The 13,811-nt window shown below is 48.0% G+C and overlaps 1 protein-coding gene across 6 annotated transcripts in view; it reads right to left on the bottom strand.

Annotated features, from left to right (window-relative positions):
* The window catches only part of MTA1 (metastasis associated 1), a 761,697-nt gene that overhangs the window by 375,784 nt on the left and 372,102 nt on the right, over positions 1-13,811 (bottom strand). For all 6 annotated transcript variants that reach the window (XM_078659566.1, XM_078659564.1, XM_078659562.1 and 3 more), the window contains exon 8: positions 5,729-5,828. In XM_078659566.1, the coding sequence (XP_078515692.1) occupies positions 5,729-5,828 (100 nt within the window). The remainder of the gene's footprint in view (positions 1-5,728; positions 5,829-13,811) is intronic.

Below are 13,811 nucleotides of genomic sequence, written 5' to 3' on the forward strand. Positions count from 1 at the left end.
GCACTTGAGGAATTCATGGAGGGGTTAGTGATACCAAGGCTTGAGGACCGACAGAAAAAGAGCTAGCACGGCCAATTATGGTGGCGGAAATACGACACGCCATTCGCACACTCCCACGGAACAAAGCACCGGGCACGGACGGCCTCCCGGTGGAATTCTATGGTGCCTTCATAGATCTTTTGGCGCCGCGGCTCCTCGAGATGTACCGGGAGGCGCTGAAATCACGGGGGCCTGCCACAGACCACGCTACAGGCCCTAATAGTGTCACTGCTTAAGCCGGGCAGGGATGGCTTACATATGGCAAACTATAGGCCGCTGTCATTATTGAACACAGACTATAAAATCTTGAGCAAAATTCTTGCAACAAGACTGACCCAATATATTCCGTCGCTCATTCACCCAGACCAATGCGGCTTTGTGCCGGGCAGGAGCACTGCCATGAACCTACGACGACTTAACCAACTTATGTCAGGTGCACCAGGACGGTCGAACACGGAGGGATGCATCTCATTAGATCTGAAGCAGGCGTTTGATTCCATTAAATGGGACTATATGTTAGCGGCACTCGAATGCTTTGGGATACCACCAGAATATGTTACTTGGGTGAGGCTACTGTACACCTGCCCGACAGCAAGGGTCCGCACGAATAAATGCATCTCTGCGCAATTGGACATAGCGAGGGGTACAAGACAGGGATGCCCGTTATCCCCACTATTATTTATCCTGGCTCTGGAGCCGTTACTGTGCAGACTTGGCAAGTCGGCGCAGCACAGGGGCATACAGAGGGACGGAGTGACCCATGTGGTGTCAGCGTATGCGGATGACATTATCCTCTACTTTGGAGACTTGGGGGGGGGGGATCTGAGACCTGTTCCTGATATATTTCATAGCTTCAGTGCCCTGTCAGGCCTTACAATCAGCGCACCTAAATCCTACGGATATTTCTTCTCCGCAACCAGAGCGGAAACCCACTTACTCTTTGCACCTCACTCTTTTCAGATGGCGGAGACTACTTTCCGCTATCTGGGAATCCAGATCTACAGAGAGGCAGGGGATCTGTTGGATGGCAACCTGGGGAGGGCGGTAAGGGCACTGAGGTCACAAGTGCAGTTCTGGACTACGCTGCCGCTTGCGGTGGCGGGCAGAGTGGCCATCTCCAAGATGGTGGTCCTGCCCCGCTTGCTGTACTACTTTACTGGATTGCCGCTGAGGGTCCCTGCCTCCATATTCAAAACGCTTAATACACTGTTGACAGAACTGATTTGGGGCTCTGGGAGACGACGGATTAGCCTGACCAAACTGCAACTTCCCACGGACGCGGGTGGTATGGGGGTCCCTGACCTTCGGGCATATAACTTCGCCTGCCAATTGCAATGGCTGGCTTACTGGCTAGCAGGACGAAACCTACACGAGATTGGCATATCGAACATGGACTGGAGCAGGGGAGGTATCTATACCCTGCTACTCCCGAGGGCGGAAATCCCGAGGTCGACGCCCCCCCTGTTTCGAATAGCGATAGAATATTGGAAACGAGCGGTGAAATATACGTGTACCACGTCAACTTATGCCCCTACGATCCCATTGCTGGGGCTTCCGGTTGGACTGAGGGCAATCTCGTCCCTCATGCTCACGGACTGGCATGACTCGGGCGTGTCACAAGTAGGGGACCTGTTCGGTGATGGCCGGATCATGACGTTTGAAGACTTTCGTACCACACACCCGGTGGATTGTTTCTGCTACACGCAGGGGTGAAACGCTACATCACACAGGTGTGGGCTCCAGACGGACTGGAACCGCCAACGAACCCACTACTCACAATGCAGTACCTGATGGGGTCGGGAAGCCATTTGACTAGGTGGTTAACACGCGGCATAAGGGAAGGCAGGGCAATCTCGTTACGACCCCTACGAGATAGATGGGAACAAGATATTGGGAGGCCACTCAGGGACAAGGAATGGGACCGGATTCTGAAATACCCTAAGAGAGTGTCGAGAAATCAGAAATTCAAGTTTATACAGCTCATGCTCCTACACAGGGCGTATCTGACGCCTCACCGCCTACACACAATGTTCCCAGACACACCTGACACATGTCCAAGATGTGGGCGCAGGATGCACGTATAGTACACATGGTTTGGAACTGCCCCAAACTGGGGTATTACTGGACTACGATACAAGATGACCTGGCTAGGCTGGTTCCCGCCAAACCATACAACACACTGGAATACATCATACTGGGTCTGGGCCCTACAGACCGGAAAAAGAGTGCAGGCACACGATTCACTGATTTAGCCCTGCTCCTACCGAAACGTACCTTGACCATGAAGTGGAAGTCACCTAGGCCGCCGGACCCTGAAGTGTGGAGGGCGGAGGTGGTGAGATGGGGGAAGGCTGAGAGCGTAGTGTTGCACCGCGAAGAGCGTAAGGGACTTAGGAAGAACCCCATTTCCCTGGACTGGAACGTGTTACTGGGGTCATTTGAGACAAGTAACGACTCAGTCGGACCACACAAAATAGATCTAATGAGACAGGTGGGATGCATGCACTAGGGCCGCGATGCTCCTAACTGGACTTGTCATGATTGGGTAGGATTTGATACACGTTCTACGAGTGCACGGGAAGTGATTACTATGTATGATGAGCACTATATACCCCCAGAACAGAAACAGATGCAGTAGGACCATAATGTGCAGTGTACATGATTGGAAAGATTGGAACCACGAGCGATCACAACGTACAGTGGAATAGTGCCATGGGAGGGGAGGGGAGGGTAGGGGGAGTTATGTTCAGAACGTTCCTAAATAACAAAATGAAAATGATTGTATACAACTGTCACGATGTTATCACATACGTACTATGTATATAAAATGAGAATATACTGCGCTGTTACTTGAGAACTGGCATTATCCTGTTAATAAAGAAATTTTCAAAAAAATAAAAGTTTGAACTACTTTTCAGATTACTTTTTAAGTTACTTTTGCTACTCAGTGAGACATGCCTAGATATTACACTGGGACATTTCCTAAACAAACGTTACGTAATAAAAGTTTGAATTACTTTTCAGATTACTTTTGCTACTCAGTTAGACATGCTTAGATATTATACTGGGACATTTCCTAGACAAAAGTTATGTAATTCAGTTTTTGTACATATGCAGTTTCTCAAGGTTTCATACAAACTAATAATAATAATAAATAATAATCCACATTTGTAAAGCGCACAATCACCCGTAAGGGTCTCTAGGCGCTGGGGGCCGTCGGGAAGATTAAGCGAGCTATTGCCCAGAGTCACATGGTGCTGGGCTAACCTGCCGCCGGAGCCGGGGATCGAATCCTGATCCCCAGATTCCAGCGTCAGTCGCCGCGGCGCCACACCTCTCCTTTAACTCCACAAAGCAATTTTCACAAGAAATCAGTCAATGCAATCCTATGGGAGAAAACAATGTTATTGACTTAACGGCAAGTACTTAGGTTTGGAGTTGGTTTTCTGGAGTTAGAACCAGGGTTCCACCAGGGTCAGGAATGCACTCTCTAAGAACCCTCAGCAGCACTAGGTTGGCGGGGTGCATGCAGCACTAGGGTGGCCGTGTGCAGAGTGCTGAGGCCCAATGTTATCTAATGGGGTATAGGGGACTGGTCACGAGCAGGCCACAAGGTTGTGGGAGCAAAGCTCCTGGACTTAAGTTCAGGGCAAAGAGGGATCCGGTTAAGCACACAAGGCGCACCCACAGCAACACAGTAGCGGCCGGGTGCAGGGGATCTGTATTGCTGTCAGGTGCCCTGTTTGGTTTCAATGAGGATTCTCCGGGTACAACAAACACTGCAGGCTCGGGGACGAAGCCCTTCTGGAGGCAACCACCAGTTGGAGAGGTAAGCTGGGATGTCTTGGGATGCCGTGACCATGGGTTGGGCCACCCAAGGCTGTGGGGTGTTGGGTGCATGGGTGTCTTTTGGCGTCTGGTTTCTCTCACCGGCTCGGTCCAGAAAGGGGCAGCAGGCGTCAGACTTGAAGCAGGACAGGGATCACCATATCCTAGGTAAGGATCGCTGGGAGACCTCCTTGGGTGTTGGGCCACTCGAACTTGGCCCGTGGGCATCAGGTGCAGAACCGCGGATTTGGCCAAAGCCAGAATCTGTGAGTGAGTAAATCTGGTGCTCACGGGAAACAAAGGCTGGTTTGGGAAGGCAGGGCAGGTCCTCAGGGTTCTGGGGGTTGCTGGCTGCTGGACATAATGGGAGTTCGCTGGAGCAGGTCGAGGTCTGGACAGGCCGGTAGGGCTATGGCCAAATCATTTGATGTCCACCTCCTCTTCGTTCAGCACGACTTCTTCAGTCCTTCCTCTTCTTTCTTCTTGTCTGAGGAGGCAAGGTTCAGGGTTGCCACTAAATGTAGGGGTGTTACAGGTAGGTACAGGCCGGGACCAATGATTCCTTCCCTGGGGTGGGTACACCCCTATTATGCCACCCTCCAGTGGGAGGGGGACATACGCCTCACTCTGGTTGGCTGGGTCCCCCCTATCTGCAAGATGGCAGGGACAGAGTTGTGCTTCATCTCGCCTCTTCCCCCCTCCCCCACCCCCCCGAGGGGTGGGATTAGCAAAGGTAGGCACACCTCTCCTCCTACCTTTGTTTTCTCGACGATTCTCCCGCCCAAAGAGGGGGTCAGAACTGGTGGGTGCCAGTTGCTGGGAGCAGCAAATGGCTGGGGTAGCTCACAAAGGAGGCAAGCGTTTGAAGCTTCCCCTTCGTGGACCGTGCCCAACCTGGGGGAGGAAGCTTGGCACCTCGACCAAAGATGTGCTTTGTTTCAGGACCCTGAGAGCGCCAGGCTCTCGACCCATGGGTCCAGAAAGCTGTCTGGTGATGGCAGCTGACTAGCAGCTGCTCAGCCAGGACACTAGAGTTAGGTCGTTTTTCAGGGGGCATCTCTAAGATGCTCTCTGGGTGCATTTTTCATTAAATCCCACACTGGCATCTGTGTGGGTTCAATGTGCTGATAAGTTTGATACCAAACTTCCCAGTTTTCAGTAAAGCCCTTATGGTGCTGTGGAGTTCGTAATGACAAACTACCATATCATTTACTTTTTATGGCATTACTAAACTTACAGTGTCTAAGAATTGACTTAGACACTGTAGAGGGTACAGGGCTTATGCACCAGTACCCTCCCCACTGGTATAGAACAACCCAGCTAAAAGGGTGGCTTACCTAGGCCAGGGCAGTGGATTGTAGGCATGGCACAATGGCAGTGTGTGTGTGTAAAGGTACAGGGCCATCAAAGTGCCCTTGGTACTTAGGGTAACTTTTACAAGGGACTTATATGTGGCCAGAGAGTTGCCAATTGGGTTTTGCAGCAGTACAGTTTAGGGAAAGAACTGCTTGGCAGGAATCCAAGGCGCACTGAGTCAACATAGATCAACATTAGGCAAAAGGTGGGGGGCAACTATGCAAAAAGGGGCACTTTCCTACACGTGAGCTAGCTTGTGCCAAATAGGTCTACTCCATTCAAACATACAGATTTAATAGTCAGGGCACAGGCATGGTGGTCTTGTTAGTAGGCCTCAGTGCACTCGAAGTCAAAATACCGGCAGCATCAGTTTAAAACTTGAAGGGTGACCATACCAAAAGAGAAATTTCTTAGAGATTCCATTAGGTATTACGACAGACTTGGAATTAACATTTTGTGTGTTTAACATAAAATTGTTGTAGATATTGTGAACAACAATTCTTACCAGTGTGATGTCCCTTGAGGCCGCTGCAGCACTCATATGCAAGCTTGGTTGTCTGACGGAACTGCTGCAGTCTAACGCACGGGCAAATGTACCAACTGAGCTGGAAAAGAATTTAAAAAAACCATTTTGCACGAGCCAATTAACACAAATGTATTGACAAACAGTCACTACAGCTGCCTACGTGCATTTATTTATGTCCTTCATTTGCATTTATAATGCCACACTGATGCAAATACCAGTTTCCAGATTCACCATGAACTTTCCAATTTTACACATGAAAAAGTTATCTTACCTGTAATCATAAATGCCCTCCTAGGAAAATCTTCATTAACGTTGTAAGTACTGAACAGTAGCAACCATGTGTAGTGTCTTGGAACAATTTAAGGGAATTTATAATACTGAGCATTAATAAACAATTTCTCAAACTCTACTCAAAGGAGGGATGGTTGTTTAGGATTTAAAGGAGAACTTCCCTGAAGGAGAACTAGAATTACAGGCAAATAAGTTTATCTTCTACCCCTGAAAATCTTTATTAATAGAATGAGGAACGAATAGACTAGCAAGTCCATCCCAATACAGAAAGGAGAATAAGTATTCACTTTACCCACATAGATTTAGTAAGAAAGCCTTGACAAGAGCTCTGGAATTCAAATCAAGACAGAAGTGTCATGAAGGAATAGTATCTCCAAGTAGCTGCTTCAAATTTATTCACACTGACTAGGTTTCTTAATAAAGCAGTGGTAGCTGCCTTTCCCCTCTCATACTTCATTGGGAGACCACAGGCCTGCCTGATCAAGCATTTCGGTAGTCCGATATAGTTCATGAAACATCCCTCTAGAAGAATTGATTTTTTCCCTACATTAGATAACACTCTTTCTGGTTGATATTCTACTTACCCTATAGAATTCTTACCTTGTGAGACCCTTTAGGCTCCAGACTGAATTTAGAAAAGGATTCATAGCTCACCTGCTGATAGGCGGTACCACCAGCATCAGTCGCAGTATATAAGCACCGTTAATGTGCATGGACATCAATTCCCATCATCATTCTCCATTCTATCAGACGAAGAATGATTCGCAACTTAGTGATAGCAGGCCGAGAGCAATATCAATCTTCGATTCGAGTCAATTCCAGTAGATTCCACCGAACAGGGAGGAGGGCAGTGAGGAATATGCAGGTAGACAACCCACGAGAAAGGCTTATGTAAATGTAGGTAACTTACTCAAAGTAGAAAATCTACCCCCAGATGACTCACCTTATGAATCCATACCAAAGCAACCTTCCCTTCCCAAACTTGTAGGTGAGCCGGAGGGATGGACTAAACACCAGGAAGTCCTGCAGGACTACAGAATGCAATTCAATGCATTAGTTCCTAGTGAATGTATCGACAGAGGCACAAACAATGGCTTGATAGAGGTCCAAAATAGGAGCATCGCTAGTCAGAGTTGCCTTTGGTTTGGTGGAGTGTTCTTGAAATAAGGAGCATTTTTGGCTAGCGCATAGTATACCTTGATACAAAGGGCAATCAAGCGAGGAGTAAGTCCACTTGTACTTGTTGACTGCTATGCCTTTTTTTGCTCCAGTGAGCCCAACGAAGATTTGATCATCAACACAATGCTCCTTAGTCCTGTCAATAGAGAAACTTATGGCAAACCACGAGTCCCACCTTGTACCTTTCCTCTTCATTATATGGATGGAGAAGGAGGGAAGGAAATGTAACTGACTGCCCAACAAATTGGCAACACCACTGCTGGAATAAAGGAGGCACTCAAACACTAGCGCATCTGGTAAAAAGGTTTTATATGGAGGGTGAACTGAAAGAGCCTTAAGTTCGCATAAAAGACAAACAGAAGTGTCTGTAACAAGAAACATTTCTTAATGTAAGGACCTTAAGAGTACAGCTGTGAAAAAGCTCGAATGGCAGAAAGGTTAAGAACGGATCTGGATCCCATAGCGGCATAATAAACTGCATCAAGGGAAATGTGACAACCATTTCAAGGAGCGCATCACTACAGGGGATTTTAATAGTGAGTGTTGATCAGGCACACACAGGCAGATCAGGTTCTCTAACGTTTAACCATGCCATGCCAGTCTTCAAGAACAAACAACAGCACATCACACAACTTTATAAAGGGTCAACTTGCCTTTCCTCACTCTCACAAAATAAAATGAGCCTAGAGGCCAGAAAATACTGTCTTGGCAAAATAGTGGCAGATAGTCAGAATAACATCCACCACATTATCCCGAAGGTTGAAGCTTCTTCGTCGGTCTCATTCATGTAGGTGCAGGTTACAGAGGTTCTGGTGGAGAACCCCTGCCCTGGTGTTGATAAAATAGATTCTTGTGAAGCTGGAGACGAAGAGAAGGGCGGATGTTCTATACTAGAAATTTTAAGTACCAGATCCTCCAAACCCATTTCAGGGAAGATGGATAATCTGTACTTTGTCCAGTCTACGAGGTTTATATAGACAATTTTACATTTCCCCCTCATTCCTTCCCGTGTTACCTCATTTAAGTGATAGTTAAAAAATAAATAAATAAATGTAAACTGTTATTTCAAAAGTGGGGTTAACCTCCAAACCACTTTCCCTGTTATTTTCCTGCACCTTACCCCCAAACACGCTCCCCCTTTTGTAATTGGAGGGGATTGACGATCCCAAAATTTAAAGCTAGTTTAGTTTTCCCCTTCCTCGTTCTCCCCCTATTTTCCATTTTTGTGGCTGGAGGTAATTTCCATGCCTTCATTCCTACTATTAACCATTTGCCTACACTGCCTACCTCTACCTTTGATACACTACCTTTTTCTTCTACTTTATTTTTAATTTGAACTGTTACCAAACTAGAATCCCCACAGGGGTCCACAATTTATTTTTTAAACCAGCTTTGTGTTTCAGCAAATTTTTATTTGTAACTGTTCTGGGGGGTTTCCATTCTTTTTTTCAACCAACCTATTTCAATTAATTTATGTTTCCACTAAATCTTATCTGTCACTTAGCTTCTCAGAAACGGGTTTCGAAGACAGTTTTTTCGATGAGTTAGTTTAGATGCTAGAGTCTCTCCTACATGATTTACTCCTTACCTGTGGGGGCAAAAGGAGGTGAGAGGAATGCTAAGTGAATGTTCAAGGAATGGGTTAAGATAGTGTACGAAATGAACAACCCTATTCACACATCAAACCATTTTGATCTGGTGAGCTCTATATCAGTGTTCTCCACCCAATTTCCATTACATCACTTCAAGATTTGTAAAATCACCTTAATTGTGATTGGAGTACTTTTATCCACTGATCGACAAACTTGTGCCATGCTGCCTGAGTGCTTTCCTGTGGCCCACTGCATGTTTTGTCTGCAGTGGCTTTCACAATCTGCAACATCATCAAGGTGTTCCATCTTTCCACAAAATTGTTCTAATATAGCCTTATAGCCCGCCGTTCGTAGCGGGCTATACCGGCAATTACAACATTGGAATGTTGGAAGCTCTATTGAAAACAATGGAGTACTTCGGGCTTTTCATGGCTGCTATAAGCCCGGAGCTCCAACATTCCAATGTTTCTTTGTCCACAGCTCTGGCTGTGAACAAAGGCTTCAGGGAGCCCGAGTGGATTTCATTCCCGTCGCACTCCCGAAAGGCATTGTTTTATTTGTTAGAACAGTCTGCCCTCTAATGACAAAATGTTCTAATAGCTTTATAGCCCTACTTAGCTAGGCTATACCGGCTATTAAAGTCCCTCTCCCTTGTTAATGCTGGAGAGGGCCTTTAATAGCCGGTATTGCCCGCTACACCGGGCTAAAAGGCTTTATGATATACTTCTGTTAGTATTGGAGTCTACTAAAGCAACAACTTTAGAGGTACTAAATGAAAATACTGTTGAAAATAGATCCGAACACCCTGGAGATAGTTAGCTGATGTACAGACTTAGTGTACAGTTTACTACACAACCTGAACTGGCAAATTTCAGCACTAGGGTGACGGGCATAAAATTGGGTTGGCTTGACTCATCAGGCGTTATGAAGGGTGCAACATGGCTTTGGTAAAAATAAAATCCACTATTATACCAGCAATTTTGTAAGTGGTCAGTGCATGGACCGAGCAGCCACATAAACTGACTGCAAATAAAAGATAAAACTAAAAAAGACAGCCACCAACGCGTTTCGAGGTGAAAATGAATATGCTACTTACCAGTATGCATCTGTTCTTGGCATGTAGGGCTGCTAACATTCATATCTGTAGCATAGATCGCCGCCTAGTGTTGGGTCCGGATGATTGCACATTGTTGTCCTGGAAGAGTCTTCGAAGTATCACGAAATAGGTGGCTCCTCCCCTGGACTACAGTGCGCATGGGCATCGACTCCATCCCCAGATTGTTTTTAGCCATTGTGGCAAAGATGGAGTTTAACAGTGAAAGTGATGGCCATGCTAGAGATAAAATGTAAGAAAAGTCTGCAGCCGCTACGGGCGCCGGGGAGGAGGGCGGGCGATATGAATGTTAGCAGCCCTACATGCCAAGAACAGATGCATACTGGTACGTAGCATATTCAGTTCGAGGCATGTGGGCTGCTAAATTCATATCTGTAGCATAGAATACATAGCAGTCCCTCCATTAACGGCGGCCGCCCGTGCCAGCTGCAGAAGTCTGAAAAAGTGTTTTAAGAACAGCCTGTCCTACAGCTGCCTGCTGTTTGGAATGCACATCTACACAGTAATGTTTGGTAAACGTATGTGGTGTAGACCATGTGGCTGCCCTACAGATGTCTTCCAAAGGAATGTTACCCAGGAATGCCATGGAGGCCCCCAACTTGCGTGTGGAGTGTGCCCTGGGGGGGACCGTTAAAGTGCGCTTAGCCTTTTGATAGCAAATCTGAATACACTTAACGATCCACCTGGCTATTCCTGCTTTGGAAATGGGGTTGCCTTTGTGCTGGGCTGCGAAGGCAACAAAGAGTTGCTGTGTCTTTATAAAAGGTTGTGTTCTGTCAATGTAGTACATAAGCGCTCTTTTGACATCAAGCGTATGGAGCATCCTTTCTGCTACCGTTTCTGGGTTGGGAAAATAATGCGGGCAGTTCGATAGTTTGATTAACATGAAACTGCGACACCACCTTAGGGAGAAATTTGGGGTTAGTGCGCAGCACCACCCTGTTTGAATGAATTTGTATAAATGGCTCTTGGATGGTGAGCGCCTGTAGCTCACTAACACGTCTTAGAGACGTTATGGCAATGAGAAAAGCCACCTTCCATGTGAGGAACTGAAGCTCACATGAATGCAGAGGTTCAAATGGGGGACCCATCAATCTGGTGAGCACCACATTGAGGTTCCACACAGGAGCTGGCGGGGTCCTGGGAGGGATGACCTGCTTCAGCCCTTCCAGGAATGCTTTAATGGCAGGCACCCTGAAGACAGAGAGATGCTGCCTGGTTTGGAGATAAGCCGCTATGGCGGATAAGTGTATCCTAATGGAAGCGTATGCTAGATTGCATTTGTAAAGATGCAACAGATAGCAGATGATATTAGGAATGGAGGCATCGAGCGGGTTGATAGCGTGCTTGGTACAGTAGATGACAAACCGCTTCCATTTTGCTGCATAGCAAGCTCTGGTAGTGGGCTTCCTTGCCTCCCGGATGATGTCCATGCATTCAGGGGGCAAATCAAGGTAGCCAAACTCTAAGACCTCAGGAGCCAGATCGCCAGATTGAGCTGCTGCGGATCCGGGTGCTGAATGTCGCCACGGTTCTGCGTCAAGAGCCGGGGAGTGAGGTGCAGTCTTTGATGCGGTACCACGGAGAGTTCAAGGAACGTGGTGTACCACGGTTGTCGCGCCCACGTTGGAGCAACTAGGATGAGCGTCAGCGAGTGTTGCTTGAGCTTTCTTGCCAACAGCGGAATGAGAGGCGCTGGGGGAAAAGTGTACGCAAATCTGCCTGACCAGTTCATCCAGATCGCATTGCCCTGCGATAGTGGGTGAGGGAACCTGGCGGCAAAGCTTTGGCATTTTGCGTTTTCCTCTGTGGCAAACAGGTCTATCTCTGGATGACCCCACTGCTGGAAGTACGGGCGGAGTACTGATGGATGTAACTCCCACTCGTGCATCTTGTGGCTGTACCTGCTGAGCAGATCGCCATCTGATTGTCCGTGCCCGGGAGGTGTTCCGCCATGAGGAAGATGTTCCTCTGAATGGCCCACTTCCACATGCTCTGAGCCAGATGAGACAACTGTGGAGAGTGCGTACCTCCCTGCTTTTGAATGTAGTACATGGCTGTCATGTTGTCTGTCTGGATCAACACGACCTTGTTGCACAGATGTACTTTGAAGGACTTGAGTGCCATGAAGATTGCCATCAGCTCCAAGTAGTTGATGTGCATCTTCCTTTGTTGCGCTGTCCATAGTCCCTGCACCGTATAGTGGAGCACATGAGCCCCCCATCCCAGGAGAGACGCGTCCGTTGTTAGTGTAATCTGTGGCACAGGCTCCTGGAACGGTCGGCCCTTGCAAAGGTTGTGTGGATTCCACCAATGCAGAGAGCTGTATGTCCGACCCGTCACCAACACTAGGTCGTTTAGTTGTCCTTGAGCCTGAGTCCACTGATGCGCTAAGCATTCTTGGAGCGGACGCATATGGAGTCTCGCGTGCGGGACTATGAAGATGCAGGAGGCCATCATGCCTATCAACTGCATGAACACTCTTGCTGGGAGTGAGTGTTGTGGTCTGAACTTTTGGATCAGCGTCTGGATGTTGTCGATCCTCGCTGGGTTCGGCTGAGCTGTGGCAGCCAGAGTATTGATCGTCGCGCCCAAATACTGCCGCACATGGGCTGGCTGAAGGTGTGACTTCGGGTAGTTCAGTGTAAATCCTAGACTGTGAAGGAGGTGAATGGTGTGGGACATGTCTGCGGCGCACTGCTGGGCTGACTTTGCCTGCACGAGCCAGTCGTCCAGATAAGGGTAGACATGTATACTGTCTCCGAAGGTGTGCCGCCACTGTCGCCAGACATTTTGTGAACACTCTGGGAGCAGTGGTCACTCCGAAGGTAATGCCGGTTTTGGATGGTGAACCTGAGGTACTTTCTGTGGGAGGGTTGGAGTGGTATGTGAAAGTAAGCATCTTTGAGGTCCAAGGTTGCGAGGAAGTCTCCCCGTTGTAACAAGGGAAGAACCTGCTGCAGTGTCAACATGTGGAAGTGTTCTGAAAGAATGTACTGGTTTAAGGGGCGTAGGTCTAGAATCGGTCTGAGCGAGCCGTCCTTTTTTGGGATTAAGAAGTACAGGGAATAAACCCCTGTGCCTTCCTCCTCCACCGGCACAAGCTCTATTGCGCCTTTTTGCAGCACCACTAGAACCTCCTGCTGCAATAAGTGCAAGTGCTCTGCTGACATAGGACGGTGTTTTGGGGGCATGGGTGGTGGGGTGGATGTCAGTTCTAAACAATAGCCGAACTGGATAAGTTTCCTGACCCACCTGTCTGTGGTGATGGACTTCCAGACGGGCAGGAACTGTTGGAGTCTCCTTCCGACAGGTGTAGGATGGTCGGGGGGCAGTGACAGGGAGTCACTGTTTGTTGGCGGCAGAGGAACGGGAACTGTTGTTGCCTCCGTCTCTACCCTTGGCACTGTTTCCTTTGTATCCACCTCTGCCCTGCTTGCTGTGGGAGGATTGCGCACCACTTTTATTGAATGGCGTCTGCTGCGACATGTGCCCTCTGTTAACACCTCGATTGCCTGAGCGACGAAAAGTGTTCCCTCTAAATTGTTGGGACTGGAGAGCTCCCATGGACTTGGCAGTCTCGGTATCTTTTTTGATCTTCTCTAGGGTGGTGTCCCCCTCTGGGCCAAACAACCTGTCTGGATTAACGGGTTGGTTGAGGATAGTAGTTTGTATCTCTGGCTTGAATCCCGAGATGCGGAGCCATGCCTGACGTCTCAGCATCACACTAGTGTTGATTGCTCTTGCTGCTGTGTTCGCAACATCTAGCGCACACTTTATAGCAGCGTTGGAGATGAGCTTCCCCTCTTGAATAAGCATTTCAGCTCCCTCTTTAAACTGGTCTGGGAGGTGTTGTAACAGCTGCTCTAGGGTGTCGTAGTGCGCC

Source organism: Lissotriton helveticus, chromosome 9 (genome assembly GCF_964261635.1).
Source record: "Lissotriton helveticus chromosome 9, aLisHel1.1, whole genome shotgun sequence".
NCBI classification, from domain to species: Eukaryota; Metazoa; Chordata; class Amphibia; order Caudata; family Salamandridae; genus Lissotriton; species Lissotriton helveticus.